This window comes from Passer montanus, unplaced genomic scaffold (genome assembly GCF_014805655.1).
Source record: "Passer montanus isolate IOZ18808 unplaced genomic scaffold, ASM1480565v1 scaffold128, whole genome shotgun sequence".
Lineage (NCBI taxonomy): Eukaryota > Metazoa > Chordata > Aves > Passeriformes > Passeridae > Passer > Passer montanus.
Genome location: NW_024359610.1, coordinates 130194 through 157820, shown reverse-complemented (window position 1 = coordinate 157820; position 27627 = coordinate 130194). Strand labels below are relative to the sequence as shown.

The 27627-nt window shown below is 38.1% G+C and overlaps 1 protein-coding gene across 19 annotated transcripts in view; it reads right to left on the bottom strand.

The window, feature by feature from the left end:
- Positions 1-27627, bottom strand: part of BAZ2B (bromodomain adjacent to zinc finger domain 2B) — a 110841-nt gene that overhangs the window by 8691 nt on the left and 74523 nt on the right. For 9 of the 19 annotated variants that reach the window (XM_039698624.1, XM_039698623.1, XM_039698638.1 and 6 more), the window contains 17 exons: positions 27404-27496; positions 27241-27302; positions 22072-22137; positions 21302-21367; positions 20635-20679; positions 20351-20383; positions 19097-19162; positions 16413-16553; positions 15403-15657; positions 14441-14655; positions 12976-13050; positions 7611-7854; positions 5934-5996; positions 4577-4721; positions 1429-2093; positions 645-921; positions 335-490 (listed from right to left, as the gene is read on the bottom strand). In XM_039698624.1, coding sequence (XP_039554558.1) covers positions 335-490; positions 645-921; positions 1429-2093; positions 4577-4721; positions 5934-5996; positions 7611-7854; positions 12976-13050; positions 14441-14655; positions 15403-15657; positions 16413-16553; positions 19097-19162; positions 20351-20383; positions 20635-20679; positions 21302-21367; positions 22072-22137; positions 27241-27302; positions 27404-27496 — 2667 coding nt within the window. The remainder of the gene's footprint in view (positions 1-334; positions 491-644; positions 922-1428; positions 2094-4576; positions 4722-5933; positions 5997-7610; positions 7855-12975; positions 13051-14440; positions 14656-15402; positions 15658-16412; positions 16554-19096; positions 19163-20350; positions 20384-20634; positions 20680-21301; positions 21368-22071; positions 22138-27240; positions 27303-27403; positions 27497-27627) is intronic. The other 10 variants (XM_039698641.1, XM_039698640.1, XM_039698643.1 and 7 more) reach the window with 6 other exon arrangements.

Genomic DNA, 27627 nt, shown 5'->3' with positions numbered 1-27627 from the left:
ATGGACAACAAATTCTGTATGCTTTTAAACTTGCAATTTAAGGGCAAGAAGGGGAAGGAGAGGCTAAGTGTTACAGAGATGGAAGAGCTTCAGAAGGTTACCAGAGCTTAAGAAGGTTACTTCTATCACTAGAACTATTTAAATTATACGGCATTTCTCTAATCCACTAACTTTTCAGAACAAGGCTGGTGAAAGTGCAGCTAAAGATGAGGAAACCTTTACCTTTTTTCTCCAACCATTACTTCAACACTCCTGCTAAACATACCCCAGGCCAGCTCTATGTCTGTTGTCTGGTGAACCAACACCATGTGTAACATAAACATCAACTACATACCATCCTTGTTTTTGATGCAGGCCAGAGTGATATAATCCATGTGTTTCTGTATTTGCTTTTGTAAGGCCTTTTCTCTTATTCCCCTGAGATGCAGCACTTTAAGCAAAGATTTTAGGTCTTCTGGATCAGTAATCCTCCACCACCCATACTGCATTTCTAAATCAAGACAAGCATATAAACACTTTGTAGGTGCCTTTTTAATGTGATCACACATGATCAGATTAGAAAGTCAATAGGCAAATTATTCAAAAAATTGTAACATGATAGAGACACTGCAGAAATTATCATCTTACTGTTGCATTGCACTTACCTTCTGGTATAGGCTTTGGGTTAGGGTAATCTACAGGCTTGGCTACTTCAGCTGCTGTAGAAGAGGCAGAAGCTATTTTTTCAGCTTGTAGTGCTGGTGATTCACTTTTACTTGCAGGAACACTAGATGCCAAGAATGAGTTACCATTCGCTTCTGATAATCCCAGCCCTGATCCAAGAGCAGGTAAAGGAGATGGAAATGCAACATTTGAAGTAAGAACTCCTGTAGGCCATCCACAAAACTGAAGTCCCATTATAGGTAGTCCTGTCTTCATCTGCTACAAAGCACAACTGCCATTACTATAACCAAGAAACCTGAATTATGATTGGATGCTATTTGTCAAACAATAATCAAAACACAAAGAAAGCCTTTACTAAATACTTCAGTCAGTTTCAGAAAAACTAAGATAACACTGACATGTAATACTTACTAGGGCCTGCTTAATGCTAAAAAACAGTAGCTTCTAAAGGTAGAGTTTGGTGTGTTACACTTCCAAAAACTAGTTTGTATTTACTTGCTTTTCATTTAATACCAGTAGCCAACACCCCAAAAGCCAAATTAATTACTGAAATGCATGTACAAAATACCACACATTGGCTTACTTGATACATCATAATCTAGTATTATAAAACTTCTCTATTTAGTTACTAACATTTAGAAACAGAAAAAGAAATAAAGAAATGCAGATATAATGATTGCAGATCTGTGAAATAATTTGTATCAACAGACATCCTGCCCAAATAAAGTCTGCAAATTCAAGCTATTCAAAAACTAACTTATTTACCTGCAGCGGTGACAATGCAAAAGGACTTAATCCCATGGGACTCTGAGCAGAGGTTGAGCTCAGAAGAGGAGATGGAACAGGTGACGGTGAGTTTGATGGTGGATGTGACTGAGGAGTGAGTGGAGCTGTAGTAGCTGGTGTGTCCACGTGGGTGACCGAAGTGTCATCACAGGGCACCCGCGGTAACAGGCTGAACCACTGCCTGCTTTTCTCAGTAAGAGTCTTTAACAACTGATCATTTGGAATTAGTGGAGAACTGTAAAACTTTCCTGTCCCACTGGCATTAGGACTAAAAAGATTATTAGACTCAGACTTCTCAATGGAGCTTTGTGATGCAGGGGGTTGCAGACTGCAGAGAGAGTTTTTTGAGTTACTTGGGTAAGATAATGTGCAGCCATTTGCTGCACTGCCATTAGGTTTTGGGGACATAGTGTCAGACTCAGGTGGCATTTTTGCTACCTCTAACAGTTTGCTTAATTTTGAAAATGATCCAGGCTTTTGTAAAAACAGGTTAGTGCTGTCCTTTTCTTTCAGATTTTCCTTTTGCTCACAGTGAGTTGTAGGTAAGCAATGCAATTTTTCTTCTGATTCAAATTCTTCTTCTTTGATATGCATACTTTCTTCCTTTTTTAATTTCTCTTTTTCTTTTGCAATTTCTTCTAGACCTGAAAAGGTGCAAGAAGCACAGATTACCTGTAACACATCAACTATTTTACAAACTTTTTATGATCACAGTTTGAATTAAAAATAACTTTGTTTTTGGCTCAACACATGTTAGATTCCCATGTCTTTGCTACTGTTGCCGTTAATGAAATCCCTTCTCACTTCACAGCACACTTTGCAGAAGGAAACAAGTTTCTAGGAATACAAATTTAAACACTACTAAACACCTCTAGGAAAAATCACCTCAACATGGCTAAGACACTACTGGATTCACATATCTGAAGTAGTTTGCCGGTGCAAAATCTCTGAATGGGAAAACATCTTTGCCACCTTTCTTTTTGCAGGACTCCACATGCCTCAGCGAGAAGCTTCCCTGGTGATATCAAGAGAGTGCAATGTTTACAGCCCTAAGTTTATTTTTGAAACTGATTGTTTCATTAAACACACAGCCAACTATAACATGGAGAACCAAAATTCCTGTTACAAATCAGATATTCCCCAAATACCAAAATAATATGAAACATTTTAGTTCTTTCAATACAAATCATTAACAACTTTAACTGTGCAACAATATCAACAGTCTATGAAGTTTAATACTCTTTCAAGAGCCACTCAGCATGACTGGAACTCCACACAACTAAGCAGACAGCTAACATCCAAGCAATTTATAGTACAGCAAGCAGAAGCTGATTAAAAAAACCCCAAGTTTCTTCAAACATAGGAGGTGCAAAAGATCTGAAGATCTAGCTTTTATAAAGAGACTTTTTTTCTCTTCTTTGCACTACTAGTCTTTCTTAACAATTTCTCTTCTACCCTTATATTGACTACTAATAGAGAACTGTTAGCGTAAGAGAAGGAGGTAGAAAATCCAACTCCATATTTCATGTTCATCAGATATTGCAGTCACAAATAAACAGACGGCTTACAGTTCATGGCAAGCACATCTACAAACATTTCCTTGCTCCTGAAAAACTGTGATTTCTACAAAGAAAGTATATCCCCTCCTATGAAAACTCCAAAATGTGCTCACAGTTATGGTCTGTATCAAGATATAAACAATTTAGGTATCAGCATAAACATGAAAATGACTACACAAAAGGGATACAGAAGTTTTGTTTAAATGGACAGATCATTCAAGACTTTATGTCTCCCATTTCCAAGGTTTAGGGTTATGGAATTAGATAAATTGTAGGATTTACATAAAGAGAGCAAACTAAGAGCTGAGGGGAAGAGGAGGTAGATGAGAATTTAGGAATACATCTGTTTTCTTTTTCAGGGAGATTAAACTGTCATTAAGACAACATTAAAAAACAGAGGTTTGCCCTACAGCTCTTGGCTAAAACCTTGTGTGGTTTTTTACTATTTTAAGATAGGTAAGTATATGTAAACTATTTTCTTTGCGTACCATTTCCAAAGCATTTGGGAATTCATCTGGTTAAAATATAATGAAATACAGTAAACCAAAGAAATGCAAGCACATTCTGTATGCAGCTACTTGTGCAAAACCATTCCTAACTCAAAGCATAACTGAACGTGGAGCAGAAGACAGAGAAGGAAGTACTTTTTATGTTACCCATTTTAGAAAGAGAATTTGATGATCAAGATTGCATTTAGGGGAAGTTCTAGTGCTTATTTTTGGACTCCAAACCAGGCTTAGATTTCCTACTATTCTGTACTGTTACAGTTAATCAAACAGCTCTCTAGAATGATGTAATTCTCATGACATCATGCAATTCTGATGTGCATCAGATCTTTTTCTTGCTATTTTTTGTAGGAAAAAATGTGAGAGAAATGAGGTTTTGGTTCATCTATATCAAATTAGAAAGGATTTCTCTGTGGCCAAAATGAAGGTATATGTTTAAAAATTCTAATACTAACAAAAAAGTCAGATTAATACATAATTTCTGCATTTATCCAATTAAAGGTGTGTGAAAAATTCAACCACAGTTAATATACAACTGTCACAACCCCAAAATTACATTTTAGTTTTAGCAACATGATTTCAGCAATTGCTGGTTAACTAAATCATGTAGCTGATTAGAAAACGAGGTACTTCATGAAAGTAATTGTCATATTTTTGCAGACGTCTATTGTATCTTCATGCACAGAATAGTCTGTGCATTTGCAGAAAATCTGAGAATGAAAATTTTTTCTGCATTCTATGGTCCTCCTCATTTTCATACACAGACATCACTGCCGTAGGGAAAGGTGAAATAGTTTGGAGTCAAGAAACTTTGCAGGTAGATAAAAGCACAACAACTGAAAATTTCCAAAATACCAATCCTCGTTTTGAAAGGTATTACCTGATCTTTCATAACCAGAGATACCAGAGAATCATGTTAAGAGGAGAGCTCTATTGACAGCAGCCTGGGGGCATCTGGCTGAGGGCGAAGACCTTGCTGCACAAAGCCAGTGCCTCCAGAGATGGGCAGCATATCTTGGCCTCGTGCTCCTCTGTGTGCCACCATTCCTTTAGGGCTCTTACCTTCACCACTTTCCATGCCTTCTACAAAAATACCACCACACTGGGGCAGGATCCAGTACCAGCGCCTGTAACGGTCCTGACCAAACATCATTGAACGCAAACAGTGCGAAGCTTCAAATAACTTCTTTCTGTACTGGCTTTGTTGCTATTTAGAAAAGGGAGAGCATTATAAATCAGTGGGGGTTGCGGGGGGAATCTCATTATTACAGAAAACATCTGGCTGCCAGACTGAACAGGAGTTCAAGGGTCAGACAAGGAGGCCCTCTCAGAGACTCGGGATAGTGGTGTGTCTGTGTGTTGTGATATTCTACTCACAGTTGCTGCCTTGATGATTTTACTTACAAAGCTTCCTTAAAAAAAAATCCATTAAAGCACGCCCTGGCTCAGCCTAGGATTATCCACTAAAAACACACTGCAGTGGCGCACCTTGTCTTTTAATCCCTGACTCTCAAAAAGCAGTAGATTAAACAAATATATCATTGCACGAGAACAGCTGAAATCCTAACAATTACACAGCATCAGCAAGTGGTAAACAGAGCCCTGAAGACAGATGATAATGCAGCTTTTGATGGGAGACTAGTGAGATAATTTAACTGTTCATAAAAGAATGACAACAACAATACACAAAAATAAACTCTGTCTTTGAACATAATACAGCTCTTTGAGAGGGGGGCAACAAGAACTTCAGTTAGTTTATTCAATTCTTGCTCTGCTAAATTGACACTGATGGAAGTCAGGTGGAATCTTGGACTGCTAATTTATTGCAATTTGGAACATGAGAGAAACCAACACACGAAGTCCTAAATGACAAATTTTCTAATAGGAACAATAAAAACATAATTAGAGTACCCCTAATTATATCATTACATCTTTCTCATTTACACTTCTCTTTCTATTTTATTGCTGCTTCTTTCATAATGTGAAGCCCAGACAGTTCTGTATTGGCTTGGAGCACAATGGCAGAAATCAGCATGGAAAGGAGGGCATGAGAACAACAATCCATTGTATAACTGAAGCCATTGCTTCTCATATACAAAACTTGTCATCACTTTCTAAAATCAACAAACAGGAATATGTGAAGTAGATCTGGATAAAAAATACATTATTCTCTGAAGTGCAAATATATTATCAACTATTACTATTAACTGCTTTTTGAGTGACCTCTACTTAGTGCCACCGGACTAAACTCACAGTTCAGGTGCCATGAATCAGAGCATTATTCATACTTTCACAAAACAAGAGTAGATACTTATTTCAGTTTATATTAACTTGGAGCATTGAAATTTATGTATAATATACTAACTCATAACACCCAGTGATCACATTTGTAGTAGAAAAAAGAGTAATGATCTCTTACCTTCGTCAGTTTTTCAATCTGCTTCTCTAATTCTTCAACACTTGCTGTCTGATCCCCATCATCCTATAATCACCAAATATACTGTCACATCACGTTTATTTCAGGATAAAATCATACTACTATATCTTATCATTATTACAGGAAAAAGATGTAACAGGAAATGAGAGGAAAATACTAAAGAGAAAAAATAAGTTCAAATTGTGTGCTCGTGGAATATATTTCACTAGCAACAACACAACTGAAAAGAGGATACACCTTGAATGTTTTGAAACTACCCACGTGTGGACAAAGAAGAAAGCTCATGTTTGCTGAAAACTGGAAGTAACTCAGTTTGTCCATGAACACAACACTATAGAATTTAATCTTAGTTTCTATGAAGCTTTTTAGACAGATAAAATAATTTTAAGAGTTCCTCATGCATGAAATAATGGCATCTTCAAATCCTATTGGTAAGTCTTTGGTCAGTCCACATTTGCATTTCATTTCAATGTCTACATGAAATTGTAGAGCCACTTTAAATTATAATTCTGCTATAAAAGTCACAGCATCAATCCTGCTGATTTTTGAAGAGGAATGCATTCATGATTAAGTCTGTGGTTGCCTTCTTCTTGCCTGTTTAGAGTATTTTCCATGATGAGAGTTTTAATTTAATTGAAGAAAATCTTTGTAGATAGTAGTAAGTTTCCAAAAGAATATGGTCAAAATCATCCCCACTGTAAGATACAAGTCTTGTATTTCTTGGCTTCATACAAGTGTACCGAAGTAAGCCACCTGAAATACTACATAGACTACAAATGCAATGGAACTTCTGGTAGATCAGAAAATTAATTTCTGTACAGTTACTGGAATTTTGTCCATGAAACACCCAGTGCACCAACATAGGAGATTGTACAAGAGGAAAAAGGATTAAGGGATGGACTTGAGATTAGAAATCTAAATATTACTATTGTAAAAATTCTGAACTATTTTTAAGAACTTTGGGCTGTTCCTGTAAGGTATTCTCTTAAATTCATACAAATAATAGTACTTGAAATAAATCCACAATAATAGCACAGAGGGCTATTCATACACCAGAAATTAGCTGGGTTTCTAAATAAGGGTGCATGCAAACATCTGAGTTCACATATGTTGGATACATGCATTGTTCAAGCAGTCTTAAAAATCCTCGAACCTTGCATGAATGGATCATTTTCTGGCAAACAGAAAACACCCAGTGCAGCATCAAGTGCTTTAAAACGTAGTATTTTCTATTACTTGTGCCTTGCATCAGGTTCCATCCAGTGGAAGCCTGTGCATTTCCATTAAAAACCAGCTCAACAAGGTAAAAATCTTTCATTGGTACTTCCTCTAGTGTATCTGACACTGACAAACAAAATTTATCACCTTGTGATCAAATAAAGTCAGGCAGTAACTATGTGGGGGAAGTTGTGAAAAAAATGCACAAGAAGATCACTCAAGCTTCAAAATAGAGAATGTGAAATGTAACTGCATTGTTAGTTATTCAGTTAACAAAATAATAAAAACTAATAAAAATTTAAAAATGTTAGAAGTAAATTATTCTTCCCTCCTTTTTATGGCAAGATTTTTGGGAAACAGTGCCATATTACAGAAAAACAGAAGGAAAACAAGTTTTAGCTCATTTGCATACGAACTTTCATTATACTGACAATTCCCCACCTCATCGTCGCATACTTCTGCCTTTTTTCCTTTTTTATCATCTTTGTCCTCTTCATCCTCATCATCCTCATCTGCCTGATCATCGCTGTCATCATCATCATCATCGTCGTAGTCACTGTCCCCTCCCTTCCGCCGGCGCTTGCGGCTGGGTGCAGGTGTCTCCAAGGAATGGGGTTCCTCGCCTCCATCTCCACTCCCCACAGCATCTCTTTTACCAGTTTTCTTGGCATGAATGATTCTAAGCCTTGGAACACATGAGAAAGGGTGAAATGATGGATTATGGCTGTAGCATAAACATACCTCTCTTCCTATGAGAATGAAAGAAAATCATACATTTCAGATTTAAATTAGAGCTTCTAATCTATCATGACACTGCATTTTCTCTATTTATTGTCACTAGTCAACAAGAAAAACTTATGTTATAAAACCCTTACTACTCGTGGTTCCACTCTGAATAGACTTTGTTTCTCCCAGGTCAATTTTAATGTGTAACTGTTCAGAAGAAATAAAACACAGGAGGGATTCTGAGAACTCAGGAAAGACGATATAGAAGAAAGAACCATTTCAACTTTTTTATCCTTTATTTAATGCATTTAAGAACATGATGAAAAAATACCTGTGTCTGAGCCAGGGAGGAAAAGGCAAAAATCCTCACTTGGAAGTACGAAACTTCATGCATGGAAGTACATTGCATGGCAAGGTTGATTTTTTTTTTTTATTAATGTTAGATTTTTATGAACTTTAAATATTATTTGACTTCAGACCTTTAACTGAATGTTTTATTCTAAGATATACGTTTTTTCCTGGGGAATTTTAGTTACCTCAACTACTACAGATTACTCAAACTGTCATTTTTCCTTTTATGAAAGAAAAGGGAAACTTACATACCAGTTATTATGGTTGTAGTAGGCTTCCTTCTTCTATAAAACCCCTATAAGACAAGATTCCACACAGCAAAAATTACAGTTCCACCTATCAGGGAGCTTGCAGGCAAACATGCTGAACCACAGGAGGTGTATATAGCCAGGCTGAACCAGTCACTTATCACGCAGACCAAAAACGCAACTGACTTAGAAGAGATTCATAAACGTGTAGAAAAGACAAAGATTTTTTAAGAGATGACTGAAGAAGGTAGGATGGGAAAAGCAGAACGGTAACGACAAACACAATTACCAGGACGTAATTTTTCCTTGTCGTACTCCTCTCTCTTCCCATCCTACAGAACAATATTCCATACAGCAAGTGGCTACAAGTACAATGAGTGCTGTCCAAGTACTGGTTCCAGGGAATACTGACAAATGGACCAGCCTTCTAAAATGCTGATAACCGCAGTCAGTTCTCAACAGCACAGACTGAAATGAAGGTGTCACTGTTCAACTGGGAGCAGCACTTTTAATAGAAAAAGACTGTTAGCCAAGAAATCATCAAGGGGACTTGAAAACTGCTGGGCTTTGGTTTCTTGGTGAGGTTTTGTTATTGCTGTTGTTTGGGGTTGAGTTTTTATGCACTGGTTAATCCACTGGAGAATTTATAAAGTTTTATACATTTATTTTTTCCACATTAAGTGGATATTTACCTGCTTTAGTGAGTTAAAATATGTTTTAAAAAAATCTCAGGCCTTTCAGTGAATTTGGAAACAAATAACATTTTCAGGTATGGTGCAAAAATCCTCAGTCTCACTGTGCATCAATACCGCTCAGGCTATTGATTAAGTTTTTTAGAAAACTAATTTCCTTTTTACAAGGATAACTTCAAGTCTCTTTGTGTAGACTGGAAATTCCTGCCAATACACAGGAATTAGCTACCAAAATCACTAGTTAATGACTGCATTGTCTGCTGCAGCACTGGATGATTTTAGAGACAATTTACATACACTAAGATAATCTTGAAGACAACTCAGTAATAAAGCTGGCAAGTGAATGTTCCATGACCTGCCAACACCTCTTTATATACCTAAAGGGAATCAGAAGAAACATAAAAAGCAACTGTTGCTGAAAGCAAAAATAAAGATGCAATGTTGTCAAGCACTAAAGGAAGCTTGCACGATATTGCAAATTATCAAACATGCAAACGAACCAAAGATGCTCTTCTTTGATAGCACCACAAACAGAAGAAGGCAGCAGTCCCTACTCAGAGCAGTGCAGAGGCAGAAACCAATGCCAGCATAACTTTAAAAATGTACAGTTATTTCAAGAAGCAGCATGATTCTTCTGTTGCTACTTAAGACATATGCCTCACTGAGAGAAGAAAACCCTCACTTAGGAAACTGTTCAGTCTTTCTCACTTTCAGGTATGGACCAAACCACATCTGCAACTGCTCAGAGGATCATGCAGTCTACTGACCTATAAAAAGAGTGGGTGGCCCATCAGAGAACCAGATGATTGACTTAAGCCTGCTCCAATCTGATCTATAATGCTTACTAGATCACAAAAGGAAAATTCACCTTCTGACTTAGTGTTCATGCCTTCCCCATAATTTTTGCATGTAAGTAGTAGGTAGTACCAATGCAGAGAAATTCTGAACATTGTACTTTTAACATCCTTCACCTTGTGTCTCAAAAAATTAAAGTTTGGCAAATCAGCATTAGCATCTCCTACCTAAACTCAGGGTGTAATTTCTCCTCTTAGTGACACTGCTTTTCATATACCATCATCATTTAGAGTTGAAATGGTTTCATTCAACAGAAATTAACTTACACAGAGCATACCACGACACTGGCATGTGAAAAGAGCACTGTTGCAGTGAAAAACTTAAGTCGTTTATAAAACCGAATTATTAGAATAACCAAATTATTAAACTGAATTATTATTACCTAATTCTTTAAGAGGCAGTATTTAATTTTTATTATGTTTTATGGTGATCTGGCTACAAAAGAGATGCCAAAGAGAAGACATGTAATAGAAAAGGAGATGCTGAGACTTTGATTATCTAGTTTTAAAAAAATCACAGAATCATCTCAGGTCAGAGTCTAACCACAGCTGTCACACAGAAAGCACAAAGAAAGATGACTTGATCATATGAGATAGGTGCCTTTAGAAAAAAAGGGATTAGTACCAAGATTCACACCGAAATGTGATAGAGAAGGAAATAGATGCAATCTCTCACTGACGATCAGCTAAGCAGAAACAGTCCAGGCAGTTCAGAACTCAAATTTCCAACCATCTATATATTACACTTAATAAGATCCTTGAGGGAAGGAGGAGAAAAGGAGGGAAGAGTGGGGAAAGGGGTGAGAGGGAAAACATCCCTTAAAACAAATTACAGTGATTCCGTTTTCCAACCTGGGATTTTAGTGTTCCTTATTTGCATCTGTCAAGCACAGGCTTTTGCATTTATTTTTGCCCTCCTCCCCAGCTGAGAAGCTTATGTCATTAAAAAATGAGAACATAAGCACAAAAAAAAATCCTTCCTCAAACACATGTGATGCAGATACAATCTCTTCTCATCCCCCTTGGATATAACTTGTAGCCAACCTGGACACAGTGGTTTGAAGATAAATGACAGCAAACACTGGCCAACCAGGCTCAGATTACATAAATCCATTCCGCAGCCTCTGTTATTCATCCCCTACACACTTCCTGCAGGAGGGGCATGTGCTGAGGTGCACATAAAGGACTGTAGGCACGTAAAAAGAGGTCACAGCTCCTATCACAAAGCGAGTACTCAATTAACAAGTTATTGCCATGCGAAACTCTTTGGAACTGGGATGCTCAAAAATAAGACCAAGATGTGAATGGATGGGGAAGATAACATATAAGAATGAAGTCTGGAAGCAGAAAAAATAGCAAAAAGAAGACTGAAGTGTACAGATTTCATTTCAGAGAAGCCCCAGAAGAGTTTTAAGGGTTTATGGAAAACACAATTGACATAATAAAAAAGAAAATATTGTTTAAAATTTATTGAAGAAGGCTCTTCTAAAACCTTCTTGGAATTCATCAGAAAAAGTGGAAAACTCAAAAATTTTGAATCAAAGATTGAGAGAGTTGAATCAAGCTCATTGAATTCAAAGAAGTAGAAGAGCAACATTTCTGAGCTCTGCTGCAATACTTGCACTCAAAAATAGGGAGAGCACTACTGGAACCCAAAACCCACGCAGGAGGGAAAAAAAACAAGACATGGAAAAATTATGGTAGCAAGGAGGATGAGCTTGGGACTTCAGAGTATGATGCTCAATACTTGACAGGGAAGAAATGAGAGATTATAAGGAAAAGGGAAGATCCTACATCTACAAGTACTTACAGTTTGATGGAGGGAGAGAAAGACTAAGCAGACCCTAAGAAGACAAGGACAGGGAAGGGTCCCATTTTGCTAATGATAAGTTGGCTACATCAGAACTTCATAAACACTTCTTAAACCATATCCCATAGAGGGGACACAGATGAAGACAGGAAAAAAGTAACTGGGTTATCCTAAAGGTTAAAATACATCAACTCTGCGCAGACTGGAATTTGTAATATTAGTAGAGAATATCTTTTTATTGGTCTAATTTTTCCCTCTACCTCCCTCTTGTCCTTCTTCTTTACTTCTTTCCTTCTTCCTTCTGAGATACATTAAAGGGAAAAAATGGAGACAAGATTAGAAATGAAAGTACCTAAAGCAAGGACTAAGAAAGGATTTACTGTTCCTAGCAAGAGGTAAAGATGACAAAGAAAAAAAAGCAGAGTCTGGCTATGCGTTTTTACCCCCTGTGATTCATTAACTTTATGCCGTCCAGCTTCCTGACAGTTGGAGCCAGTATGGTTGCTGTATGGAATTTTGTCTTGTAGGATGGGAGAACAGTGAATATGAAACTGACAACCCTTAAGAAGTTCAAATTTTACCTTAAACAGAAATATAAGAAATATAAAAAATATCTCAAAGCTTGCAATTTACATATGATCCCTAGCTATAGGGAACAACGTGACATTGACAGATGAGAAACACTAAGATAACATAAATTAGCAAAATCCAATTGGCAATTGTTGTATGAAAATCACATTGTCCTAAAATGCCTTTCAGAATGAACACTCGGAATTATGGTAGGTCCAAATAAACTTTGATTATGTCAAATAGCAATTTTATGGCTCCTTTAATATTCCAATTAAAAAGTTTTTTGTTTCCTTCAAAGAATACAAAATTAGACTTGACTTTGCTCCAATTCTGACACTAACCCTCTGAATCTCATGCATCTTTAATAGACTGACCAGTGTTGCAACATCCCAAACCCACATCTGTCTTAATTAAGCAGTTTGATTACCGATGTCTTGGTAAACCTGTAACTTCATAAGCTGATTTAGTACTTAAAACCAATTCCCTATTTAGCAGTGTATATGAACAAAGGCAAAAAAGAAAAAATATTGTAATATTTAAGGAAATGAAACTTACTTCCGAAGTTTGCCTTCAACCATCCATTTATCTCTCCTTAAGTTTGACATATAATCAATGTTTTTATCAATTTCACTGTCAAAGATGAAAATAATCCATTAACTGTGAACTTACGTATCTTTTTTCTGATAGACATTTATGTATAGACACTTTTCCATCAAATAACTGTCTTTTGAGGAATCGTTAAAATTCAAAATAAATCATTTTAAAGCTAGGAAATCACAATACTAGGAATGCCAGCATAGCACACTGCTGTACTTATGTCAGTCTTTATCCCCAATATCACCTCAGCTTTCTTTCCACAAGAAGCATGGCATTCAACATTTCTTTTCATAGCTCTACGTCAGTGTCAAGCCTCCAAATGTCTTTGCCACAAAGCATGTAGCCCTGTGATGAAAAAACAGTTACTACTGGTACATCTGAAGTATTCTACCTAGGATCTCTGGGATCTACAATCCACCATTCACTTTTCACTGCAGAAACCGAAGAACCAAAAAGAGGGCTTCGTGCAGTCACTGTCTACGTGCCCATGTCTGAGACAACCCGGCTCAGCAATTCAGCAGATTACAGTTGTTTCTAAGATCAAAACATAGAAACTCAAGTTCTAAGTGATCATTTCTACAAATAGGACCTAACAGTCATCTGCAACATGAGAAAGTTTCTTTCTATGATGAATTTGACTGATACACATGAACGTTCTTGAACAGTTGATGCACAGCACTTGCACTGCTCACTTCTGCTGTTTTTCAGCTTTGGAAAACCTGAAGCATCTCTTCCGTTCCTGCCTTATGCAACCCTGATTAACTTTTGCAGCACAGTATACCAAACCCAGCAGAATATACCAAGAAACAAAGCAGCACTCAATTAGGTAATAAAACAGTCAGTCTATGGAAGAACAGGAATCCCAGAAAATGGCATTTCCTAAGTTTTTGTTGCACAAGTTATTGAACATAGGGGGGGATTTAAAATTATGAAATGTTATACACTACTGACCACAAATGCAACATGCACACCTTCTTGAATTACTGTGATGATACATCAAATATGCCACCTCACCTCATAACCCTACTTAAAGACACATCTTCAAAACATCTTCAAAAACAAAAGGAAAAGAGGGAAAATAGTGTACTGCAGAAGCCTTGAAAAACTGTTCTAAATTATTCCCTAGAATACCTAGTAAATTTCTTGGCCATTAATCTCATCTTTTATTCCAAAAATTGCTAGAGAAATTTTGGTTCAGTCTTTGAAAACAAAATTACAGACCAAACATGGAAAAGTTGTATTCTCCCATCATATCAACAGTACATAAAGGTAAGAAAGCAGGAACTCAACCAATTTCAGCTTTCATTGTAAGAAAAACATAAGTAGTCCTCCTGTAACAGAATACAGTGAATACACAGTATTTCTCAACTACAACATTTTTTATAATTTTAATTTCACACACCTGTTTGGGAAAAAATCTTACCTTACTACACTTTTGCTGCATGCTAACTCATTGACCAGAAAAGCAAGTACTGATGCTTTCTGAGCTGGAGAATGTGCCTGAAAAGCTTTTGTCTTCAAGCTCTCTGTCAGCTCTGTTTGCCCACAATGAGCCTCCATGAAAATTTGCAGAATCTCAGACACATTATCTCGATTGATACCAACGTTCAGTAAGTGTTCCCCAAGAATAGTTTTAGCCTACAAAGAACAAAGACATTTTCAACAATCATGTTTTAAAAACACCTTTGTAGGCTATATTATTGTTCATAGAAGGTTTGTTTACTTTTTTACATAAGGACATCAAACATGATTATTCTCTGAGATTATTCAAATGTAAATCTTAAATACAGTAACAAATTAGCATGTCTTCACTTCTAAGTTTTTAAAAACAGAGATAGTATTGGCGATAATTAAATGGATTACATGTAAAAAGGCACTGTCCAACTGAAAATTGATGAATACTGTTGTCAACAATGATACTATGAAGAGCTCTAGAGTGGAAGAAAGCTGTATTGACATGAAAAAGAAGGCCAGTAGGAAAGAGAGTCATGAATGAATTGGGGTTTTGATGCAGTGACCTAGACAGCAGACCTTAGGGAAAGAAATAGCAACATTCACTGAGAATATAACATGAGGATAAGAATGCAAAGGAATAGATAGAAAGGAGTTAAAAGACATGGCCACAGATGTGACAGTGCCCTACAAAAGGTCCAAATAAAAATGGGATGTGTATTTGTGTGCACAGAAAATGCACAGATATTTATCACGTCTGGAAAATGGGGAAGGCTGATGGGACAAAAAGTTTTGGAGTAACATTAGAACCGTGACGCTGAAGAAAAGAATTAGGAAAGACACAGGAAATCCATATGAGAGAGGTGTCAGAGACACATTATAAAGAATGCATTCATATATACAGGGTGTTTACTATGGATTTTTTCTTTTTACCTTGTATCCTGTACCAAGTCCAGGATCGCACACAGCTGCAGATACAAGTTTCACAAGCAAGTCCTGTACTTCTCCCATGCTGTCCCCTATGTTGAGCAAACCCTCTTGAAGAACACTCAGGGAGGGAACATCTATGGTCACATCAAAGCCAAGAACTTTACCGAAGTTACGCAGGAACTGCACTACCATGAGACAATCCGAAAATGTGCTTCCATCAAGAACGAGGCCTGGGATGCGAGGCAGCTCTGGGAAAGGCTGGAAAGCAAAGAAAAAAAGTGAAAGATTCAGTAGCATATTTCAAAATAAATTTTTTTTTATAACAGCTGGCAAAGTTGATTGACACTTACTTCTGACCTACAGCATGACAATACTGGAAGATACAGGCAGCCTTCCTTTCAAGGGGTACCCTGCACCCCTTGTCCATTCAGTGCTGAAACACGCTTAAATTTTCACAAATTATAGGAGGCAAGAGATTAAGAAATACTTCCTTTTTGGCCAGGAGACGCTGTAAGGATCTATTCTGAGCCAAATGACTGTAAAAGGTGGTGTAAAATTATTTAGTGGAAAAACGGAAGGGATTTCTCTGGAACAGACTTTGAACCCAACCTTTGTCAAGTCCTTACAGACAAAAATGAAGAACTCGGAAGACTGGGAGAGTAACTCATTTTGAGCGACAGTTTGTAAGAGTTCTCTAGATGACTATATAGTGCCTGTGTACTGTGACATGACGCACATTCCTGATGTAAAAATAACTTGAGTAAAGATTTTTTTTAAGCAATCATGCTGTTTGGGAAGAAGGCCTCTTTTAAACAAAAAGCTTTCAATTAAGTAAACATACGCTACTGTGTAGTGTTCTAGTAATTTGTATTTGTATATATTTCAAATAGCTCTCTAATCACCTCAATTAAAACTTGAATGCTTTGAGTGTGGCTGCAAGAAGAAAGTTATTGACAGAATTATAAAATACACAAACAAGAAGTAATAAAGTAAGTCTATGTTGTTGTGATTACCTTCTGGTCTGCTAAACACATATCTTCATTAGGCTTCTTTAGCTCCTTTGCCATTTCTAATTCCAATCTTCGCTGTTCCAGTTTACGTTCCTTATTTAATCTTTTTTCATCACGTTTCTCTTGCTTTAGCCGCTCTTTTTCCTTAAGAGAATCAAAAGGGAAAAAATAAACCCCACCTATTAAACTTACGAAGGAACAACCTAAGAATTTGAAAAGCTCTAGTTCTGTAACCTTAATAACTGCCACATCAATTAAGGAACCTGCATTAAAGGGGAGGGGAAAACTAGAACAAAATCACTGAATTTGTAAAGCAATCTAAGATTCACTTTTTTCTCTCCTGTCCATACAGACACAGGTTTCAAGTATGTTTGCAAAGAAAAACTCTTTGAAGTACCATTTGAGAAAGATGATGGAGTGAAAATATAGCAAAGAACTGCCATGCAAGGCACCGGATTTTAAAGGTTCTGCTTACACCCCAGTATCACTAATCTGTACCTGCTACAGCAGAAACCACTTAAGAAACCCCTCTAAACAATACATGGTTTAAAAAGTCCCATAATATATAAACTAGATATGAATAACTTATAAAACACAACTGATCTTTTCAAACACAGGTAGCTTCTGGCCTTGAATTACCATACACTTTGCATACAACCTGAAACTGAACATGTTGTCCTTCATGTCTTATATGCACAATAAGAACACACACATCATCAAGTGAGAAGCCAAGCATCTGTTGTCTCTTCAACACTCTCCACAGTGGAGTCACACCAATACTACACCAACTCTGTAACATGCCAAGAGTGACTATGAACCTAGAGCTCCTGTGGCCTTTCCCATCCCCGGTGCCAGAGGTTCTGCTGCCAATCCACTGTCCTGATGACACAACTGCCTACACAATTCTGTGTGTGTGTCTCTACTCAAGAACCTGATAAAATCCAAAATTGAAGATGCTGCATGTGCTTTTCACCTGCAGACACAGATGGGCTAAAGAACCAAGCCAAGATGCTTCCTGTTACTCAGAACCACTCCCTACTATTCTGTTAGTTTAAGAGGTCACTCTACTCTTCCATTTACTACCACCATATTTTGCAACAATGAGAGTATGGGCAATACTAAGTCAGGGCTCAGCTGCATTTGTAGGTCAGTATTAACCACTGACTTCTCTGTAGAGTTCTGGCAGGCCCTATGACTTTCTGTTCTTCCTTTCGATTCTACATGGAGTATTATCAGACCACTAGTGACACCTGTGGATAATCACTGTGAGTGCACAGAGATCATGACTTCTACTACTACAGTCTTTAGTGAATTTTATGCAAGATCGAGTTTCACATTACACACAAAGAACATATTTGGACCAGTCAATTTACACTGGCAGAAAAAAATGCACTGACATTCCGAACTACCCATCTGCTTGCTGCTCTATAGCTGTGTAAGCATCCTCTGTACTGCCAACATAGGCCCTCTTTATCTACACTGAGTTCATAAGAGACTTCTTGTATAGAAAAATCACAATACACTAAAGCACAACACACAAAATCCCTAACTTGATGCCCTGATTTGCTTTTTCAAAATGGTTTATTGCCTTTTATCACCATCTGGCTGGACTGCTATCAGCACCCTGACTTCTCAGGGTGTCAGGTTTTTTCTCACTCTGCCAGTGGATTTTTGCTTGTGCTAAATTACATTGTTATTTAGTTTTTTTTCTTCCTAGTAAAAAACTGTTATTCCCATTCCCATATATTTGCCTGAGAGCCCTTTTAATTCTGAAATTGTGATAATTCGGAAGGAGGGGGCTTACCTTTTCCATTTCACAGAAGGCTTTTGCCTTCCTTCACAGACTCCTGTCTTTTCAAACCAAGACACCTAGCCTATGTAAATGTCCCAAGGTCATCCAGCACTGCTTACAACTTGTTTTTACCAATTCAAAACAGAAGAAAACAAGAAATGTATACATGGATATTTATGTGGCCACACAGTAATTTACATTTATGATTAAAACAAAAAACTTCAGTTGCACTACATTTCATAAATCTATTTAAACATTACTTCTACTGGTTGAAATAAACACTATTCTATGTCTATTAGAGTAAAAATATAATTAGAGCACTGGATCAGACTAAATGACCATTTAGCCTGGTAGCCTGATTTCCAGGAGTGGAATGGGTGCTTGGGGTATCATCCTGTATTTCCTTGTACTGAAGTACTATTCAGTTTTTCTTAGGTTTGGTCAGTCACTTTTATTGAAATTTGCAATTACATTCTAGGGAGAATACTACTTGGTAGAATGATGGTTATCTTATTTCAATATCTTCATTATCTGCACTTTACTTAGAAAAGTTTCAGGATATGGACATAAAAACAAGTCTCAAGATATAGAAATAAAACAAAAAGTACATTAGTAATTGTGGAGTTTTGCATTTTACTTATGTTTCCTCTCAAAAACATCCAGAACTCTCAAAACTGGGCAATCTGCATCCATGTTCAACCCTCTCCCTCCAAGTAAAAAAGCATTCTTAAGTTTGAACAAATTTCCTGTATTTCAATTTGTGCCTAATGTTTCTTGTCCTACTGCTGCAATGTACACAAATCAAATTATATATAACATAAGAAGACATTGCTCTTCTACAGATGACTGCAGAACGAAACTATGAAAACTTCAAACTTTCAGAGTTAATACTCACTTCTGCTTTTTTACGTGCTTCCATGGCTTTCATAAGCATCATATGTTGTCTTCTCCGTTCTCGTTCCTGTTGAAGCGAGTAATATTAGAACAAAACTAAACCACATTTTCAAATCAGTAAAAAAGCAGAGTAACAAATTTAGCATTAATAGACAAGTCACAGTAAATACTAAATATAGGACAAGAATGGCCAAGTCTGTGCATGTTTTAGTTCAGGTTTAGAAAGCAAATACAAGAACAATCAAAAGCAAAAAGGTAAAGCAATGAACATGGAGACAGTGTAAATAAGAAGCATACAGATTTACTTATGGTCAGTTGTGATGCTCCTTCATAAGCTGGCAGAACAAAAAGCAAAATGGTTGGCTGGAACAGGTCAGTTACCTTACATCTGCTATGACGGAACTTGCAATTTACTTCTTCTATAGCCAATTCAGCAGAAATTTTAAACTGGTCTTTTTCAAACATTGCAAGTATTAACATTTTTCTAACCAAGCAACAAATTAACATGATTAATTTTATCAGCTCTAGTTCAGTTTTAATCAAGCCAGTGGTGGTGCATGTACATATGCAACAACACTTGCTTTTACTGATGCCTGTCCCTCAGTAAATTATGTCAGTAGCTTCAAATGCATTAAGGAGCAGTATTCTAAGGCACTAAGTACAGGGGATTTGCCTTCAGCTTAACAGCTGAAGAGCAAATCTTGGCCCCAGTAAAGGCTATAGGAATTTTATCATCTATTTTGGTGAGGCTAGGATTACATTCTAGTATTTCATTGTATACTTATAAAATTATATATTTACCACCAACTGAAAGCTAATATCCTCAGTATCTTACAAGGGGAAGACATCACCCTGATTTCTAAAACCGGTTAATTCAAATTGTGTTTAAAATGTCTGGATTCATTCCCAGTGAATGGGACAAGGCTTGCAAAAATCATCCAAGTGACCATCCTAATGATTTTGCATCAATCTGTGATTTTATATACTAGTCAAATTTTTACTGGGACATCAATAACATAGATCCCTGGTTAAAAACCACATTTAGTTATTGTCACATTCAATTTATACACATGTTCAAGACATGTCTTTTTTCCTTAACAGACAAGACAAGCAGATGTATGCAATGCACTGTGCTGTAAAGCCATGCAGCAGTATGTAATATGACAGCAGCCAGTGCTACATTTTATGCATTGCTATGACAACCATATCACAACCAAATCACAATGCGGTGTTAGATGTACAAAAATAAACATACCCATACCATATCTAGTCTATGCCTCTCCAACTCCTGGTAGAAAGAGTTGGCACAACATTATGAAACAGAAATCACAAAGTCATAAAACCACTTTATAATCCCCCAAAAGACCCCAATACCAAAGCAAAGCAAAAAATCGTAAGGCGAAAGAAAATCTGTGCAGGAATCAAACCCAGAAGTTTAAAAAGTGCATATTTTGAGGATTCCACCCCACCCCCATACAACTGAAAGTAGCAGCTGATAATTGGCATTCTGTCTGTTTGGTCAACCAAACTTATACCAACCTGGTGCTTCAGAAGAACAGCCTGCTGTCTTCTCATCTCTTTCTCCTTCAACAGAAGAAGTATATTTTTTTAAAACATCAATCAAAATTTGCTTACCAAATTGCACAGTTCTGCCATGCTAAAACAGCACATCTGTGTTATATTCTAACTCACAGAGAAGTAAACACAACATACATGATAGTAAGTCTGATGAGTTGAGAGTTCCGTGTTAGAACCTAGAATGCCGAAGCAGCAATAGAGGTACTTACATATATACACACACAGACACAGACACTGTATTTTCCAGTATTTGTCAAAGAGTTCTGTAGTCTTGCATGCATTACAGCCTAGGAAAGACTATGCTTGCCAAGAAGCAACATCATTTTTCGATAAAGTGTGCTTAAAAGAGTATTGTGAACAATGTTACTGCGTGAACGTTTTGTTATGCAAACCATGGTAATGGCATATAAAGTACTGTTTCTGTATATCTGTGTGTGTGTCACACATACACAAACTCCTCTGCATACACTTCATGCCTTTTCATAACCATACATACATGGCATTATTTGCTGTCTCTATGTACAGCTTCATTATCAACGAAGAGCCTCCCAGATTTACTGGTTTTATACATAAACATACATTATGCAAATTAACACAGTTCTTGTTTTTGGAGCTCCTCTAAACTAACCTTTATTCGTTTTTCCGCTTCCAATAATTTGGCATTTGCTGCTTCTTCCTTCTTTTTCTTTTTCGCCTGTGCATGCAAAACAGGTCACACAACAGCACAATCACAACTTGAAAATAATCTGACTAGAAGCAAAGTTATGTATTTTTAAAAGTTAAGGACATCATCACTTATTGCATACCCTGCAAGAAATCTCTAATGCAGCTTTCACAATCAATCAATTCATATTTCAGTTACTTAAAAAAAAATCAATCAAAATTTCAAATCCCACTCAAAACTGTTTCACCTGGCTATTTTAAGAAACCAACACACATAGAAATGGCAAAGAGATTACTATGAATTTTTATATCAATGGAGACTTGAAAACTAGCAATTTATTTTTGCTAGTACACTAGCAAAACTGTAGAGTGTACTCTAATACAGACATAGTATTTTTAAACCCACTGCACTTCATATAGAACAAAGCATTGTATTAATATCCTGCTACTCTAAACTTTTTCTCTAAGGAATTGCTCTGTTGTTAACTTATGTATGCACAAGACTATTCTGACAGAAAATTGTGAGCCCAAGTGTGAATACTTGTAAGATTATGGATCACAGTTTATGCTGACCTTTTAAGAAAAATAATTTAAGACACATCTTTGAACTGGCCTTCGGAAATAACGTTGTTAGAGCTGCTATATTTAGTTACCCTTCTAACTACACGTGTGACTACTAAAATACAACATTTTAAAATGGCAATGGAAAAACTACATTTGAGCCATTATTTTTACCTCCAAAATTTGCTGAGCTCGAAGTTCTTTCTCCATTCTAATTTGCTGAATTCGCTTAATTTTTTCCTACAAGGGTAAGAAAGTTACTTCTTTAAAAAATACATGTAAAGGAAATTATACTTTTTAAAATACATATACTTTTACATACTATACTTTTTTATACATATACTTTTACATTTTAAAAATGACAAAATTTATACATACTTTTTTGTTATCGAGTTTTACCCATTTTAGTCAACTGTTCCCATATGTTTAGAAATTTTACTAGTATTAGATGTCTGTTATAACCCTGAACGAAGCCACACCTAGTTATTCATGGGTGCTCATGTTTAAGTTGTCAAAGTTTTTATTATTTTTTTAACACCTTCAAAAGGCCCACATTAATGACCAAGTAAGGAAACTAGAGTATTCCAATTCCAGCTGACAGTGGTGAAGCTAGTTAAGAATGAACAGAAGGGTGAGCTATGCCATGAAACAGATGATGTTTTGAAGTGATCTCTCTGATCAAAAAATAGCAAGGTCTGTCCAAGCACTGTCTGTGCCTCAGTTCTTGCAGCCTCTCTCAGGCCATTATGGTCCCATGGGCAGCACAGCGAGCTGAGCTCAGCAAAACCCAAAGATCATGCATGCTCTGTCAGCCAGGAACACTCACCCAACATGCAACCTGGGTAACATGCTCAGCTAAGTACACTCCAGTTTCTCCAGATATTTAAAGCACTCAGGTAATTGATGCTAATTTTGAAAGCTTTAGTATGCAGTTTAGTGATGGAATTTTATACATGCTGTAACAAAAGAAGTAATTGGAACAGGAACCATGGGTACTACAACACATTTAAGCATGTCTTATCATGGTGAGAAGAAAATTATCAAGTTGTGCACTCCTCAGATGGATGCTGGGCGACCATATTCTAACATATTCTTCTTCATAAATTTGTTCCCTAAAATCTGAACCAAGTCTCATTACACTGATTGAGAAATGTAATCATTGCAAACACTGGAATCATTTCACACTACCTGTGCTGCATAGGTTTGTCTGTTAAATTAGCTATTAAAAATGCATTAGCACATTATTCGATTATCTCAAAAGAGCTGAATGAGCCACAGTGACTAGGGAGGACCATTTTGAAGAACAGTGCATACATCCACCTGGACTTCCTGTAAAGTTTTAATAGCAAAACCCAGACCATGGAATAGCCCTGCAAGCTGGGGAAGGGGTAGACCAGAAGCTTGAAAAGGAGTTCAGTGAGCTCCTCTGGAACAGCAGACAGCTTTCCCAACAGTGAGGGTAAAGCCCATCTGTACAGAATACATTGTTTTCTCGTGAGCTGGCCTGAGACTCTTAGAACAGGGATAACTCTAAAATTTTACTCTCTGGAGAACACATAGTGATGTATACACTTTATTGAAAAACAACTAAAACCAAAACCAAGCTCTTAAGAAAAGATAATTTAAAATATTTAACAGTAAAACAGCAATCATGGATGAGAGAGACATACCACGTTTTCTGACAAAGAGAGCTCTCATACATGAAATCTAATAAACTCCAGGCAAATCCTACGAGCTCTGTAAACTGTTGAGAAGTCCAACATAATAATCAAGAAAATTAATTCAGAGGCCTTGTTCAGACAGTGCTGAACGTTCTCCACATGAAGCTTCCATGTGAAGCTCACAGCATGGGCCTTAAATCTCTATTATCCCCAATTATACTTTAAAACAAAACAGTACAAAAGTTGAAAGCGTGTGCTACACCCTCTCACAGAATCAAAGAATCACCAGGTTGGAACAGAATCAAAGAATCACCAGGTTGGAAGAGACCTTAACGATCATCAAGTCCAACCCAGTCCCAACAGCTCAACTAAACCCCGGCACCCAGTGCCACATCCAGGCTTTGTTAAACACACCCAGGGATGGTGACTCCACCACCTCCCCAGGCAGAACATTCCAGAACTTCATCACCCTTTCTGTAAAACACTTTTTCCTGATATCCAGCCTGTATTTCCCTCGGTGCAGTTGAGACTGTGTGCTCTGGTTCTATCTGTGCTGCCTGCAGACAGAGCCCAGCCCCAGCTGAGCACAGGCACCTTTCAGGAGCTGTAGAGGGATAAGGTCACCCCTGAGTTTCCTTTTCTCCAGACTGAGCACCTCCAGCTCCCTCAGGACTTCCTCTCAGGGTTTGTGTTCCCAGCCCCTCTCCAGCCTCGCTGCCCCCTCTGGATGTGCTCCAGCCCCTCAATGTCCTTCCCAAACTGAGGGGCCAGGACTGGGCACAGCACTTGAGTGTGCCCCCACCAGTGCCCAGTGCAGGGGCAGAATGACCTCCCTGCTCCTGCTGGCCACACCATTCCTGACCCAGGCCAGGAGCCATCAGCCTTCTTGGCCACCAGGGCACTCTGCTGGCTCATGTCCAGCCTGCTGTCCATCAGGTCCCTCTCTGCCTGGGCACTGTCCAACCACACCATCCCCAGCCTATAAGGCTGCAGGGGGTTATTGTGACCAAAATGCAGGACTCTCAACTCCATAAAAGTAAGAGTTAACACAGAGCAAACTTTTCAGCAGAGATCAGAATAAAGAATTGTATCAGAGAAGAATGTACTCTGCACATTGAAAAAATGAGTTTTATCAGGTTACACACCAAGAAGGAACATGATGACGACAAACAAGGTCTGGATTTGATGTATTTGACAATTTAAAAATTCTTGCTCCCTGCACTCCTCGGAATGTAAGGACCACTTGAAAATCATAGCATGCTCCTTTTCTTTAACAAGTATGGGTTGCCTTAAGAAGTGGACAGGTTGAAACGGTCACAATCTACAAAAGAGCAGACTGCCTGAGGCTGGGAGGGACATCTGGAAGTCACCTTGTCCACACCCCCCCGCCAGAAGGGTCACCTAGAACCAGTTACCCAGGACCACATCTAGGCTGCTGTTGAAAATCCATGCGGGAGGCTCCACAGCCTCCCTGGTCCACCTGCTCCAGTTCTCAGTTGCCATCTTAGTGACAAACTGTTTCCCTATGTTCAGAAGGAATCCTGTCACTTCTGAGAGAAGTCACCTCTTTGCAACCTCCTCTCAGCTACTTAGCAATATTAGCAAGATCCTCCTGAGCCTCCTCTTCTCTAGGCTGAACAGTCCCAGCTCTCTCAGCCTTTTCTACAGTAAGTCATACCTAGTAGAGTGACAACTTCGAGTTCTGTATCTACTACACTGAGCACTTTCTTAAAAAAACAAACCCACAAACAACAAAAAAACCCAAACCAAACAAAAAAAACACACACAAAAAAACCCAACAAAAAACCCACAAAAACAACAACAACAAAAAACCACAACAAAAAACAGCAACAACAACAAAACAACCAAACAAACAAAAAAACCCAAACCAAACAAAAAAAACACACACAAAAAAACCCAACAAAAAACCCACAAAAACAACAACAACAAAAAACCACAACAAAAAACAGCAACAACAACAAAACAACCAAACAAACAAAAAAACCCAAAAAACCACCAACATTTAAACAGTTACCAACAAGAGTTAATTGTTGTCTATTAAGGGGATATTTAAGGTAGTCTGCAGTAACACCGGTTCTGGTCTACTACTCAAAAAAAAGAAGCACGTCAGGATTTAATACTTAGATTTCAAAGATGTGAAAGGGTTTAATATTTTTATTGGTTTTGTTAACACTTCAAGTCGTCATAAAATCATAGAGTATGCTGAGCTGGGAGGCACCTATCAGGGTCATCAATCCAACTCCTGGCCCTGCACAGACACCGCTACAGGAGCATTTGGACACTGCCTGGGACCATTGTCCAAATGCTCCTGGGGCTCTGGCAGCCTTGGAGCTGTGACTACTGCTCTGGGGAGCCTGCCCACTGCCTGACCACCCTTTGGGTTGGTCAGCCTTTATTCTGATACCTAGCCTAAACCTCCTGACTCGGCTCCAGTAGTTTCCTCAAGTCCTGTCAATGGTGACAGAGAGCAGAGATCGGAGCTGCCCCTCCACTGCCCCTCCTGAGTGTGTTGAAGACCACAATGAGTTTCCCCTCAGTCTCTTCTTCTCCAGGCTGAACAAACCAAGTCCCTCAGCCGCTCCACTTAAGACTTCCCCTCCAGTCCCATCCCCATCCTCATGGCCTTCTTTGGACAGCCTCTAATGGTTTACTGTCCTTTTTATATTGGGGTGCCCAAACTCTCTCCAGGACTCAAGGTGAGGCCACCCCAGTGCAGAACAGAGTGGGACACACCCCTCCCTGCCAGGCCAGCAAAGCTGGGTATGATGCCTTCCAGGGCAAAGATGTTCCTCCTGGGTGCCAGGGCACTGCTGACTGCTATCCAACATGCCCTCAACCAGGACACCCAGACCCCTTCCTGCAGCTGCTCTTCAGCCCCTCATTTCCCAATTTATAAACACAAGTAGGATTGCCATTAATGTATTTGAAAAAACTTTTTTCTGTTGTCCCCTATACTTCTGGCAGCTTCAACTTCAGCTGAGGGGTTGGCCACATGAATTTTCTCTCTACACTGGCAAAAAGCATCTCTGTCTTCTTCCCATGTCACTTACAGGCAAACCAATACTAGTACTTTTTCCAGGTGCTGGGATGCTGAGATCATATACAGATATTGAGGGGATGTAGCATGTCCCGAAAGGAAGGGTAAGAGAGCTGGGGAAGGGGCTGGAGCACCCAAGCAGCTGAGGGAGCTGGGAAAGGGGCTCAGCTCAGAAAAAAGGAGTCTCAGGGGGGACATTCTTGCTTTCTCAAACTTCCTGACAGGTGGGTGCAGCCAAATGAGGGTCAGACTCTGCTCCCTGGAACAAGGGACAGGACAAGAGGAAACGGCCTCACATTGGACCAAGGGAGGTTTAACTCGGATATTCGGTAACGCTTCTTCATGGAAAGGGCTGTCTAGCTTTGGCACAGGCTGTCCAGGGCAGCACTGTCCCTAGAGGAATTTGAAAGATGTGCTGATGTGGCACCTGGGGACATGGGTTAGTGGTGGATTTAATGGAGTTTGGAATTTTAACTAACATACACTGTGTGCTCTTTAGAACTAGATTTAAAACATATACTTTGTAATCAGCATACTTAGTAATTTACTAAGTATTTGAAATACACCTTATTGAATGATAATGAAAACATAAAGAGCTTATTATATAGCAATTGCATAGTTTACCTGTTGCTTCATTATCTTTATCTGCTCCTTTTGCTTTCGCTTTTCTTCAGCTGCCATAATAGCTAACAAACAAAAAAAACAGTATCAGCAGAACATGGCAAGAGACAGGTAACTTTTCAAAAAAATCCCCTAGCATGCACAACCTTGCACAAGTAATACTTACCTTGCTGTTTTTTTGCTTCTTTGGCAGCTCGTGCTTGTTCCTGCTTCTGAAGCTTTCTCAGTAGCTTTATTTGTGCTGCTTGCCTAGCTATTTCTATTACAAAAAGAAAATATTATCTTCATAAAAACAGTGCTCTCCAACAATAGATACAGTTCATGTTCCAGACATTTGCATGTTGTAAAGGCAGAGCAAACAGAGGATTTGTTTTGCACACACTGGCATCT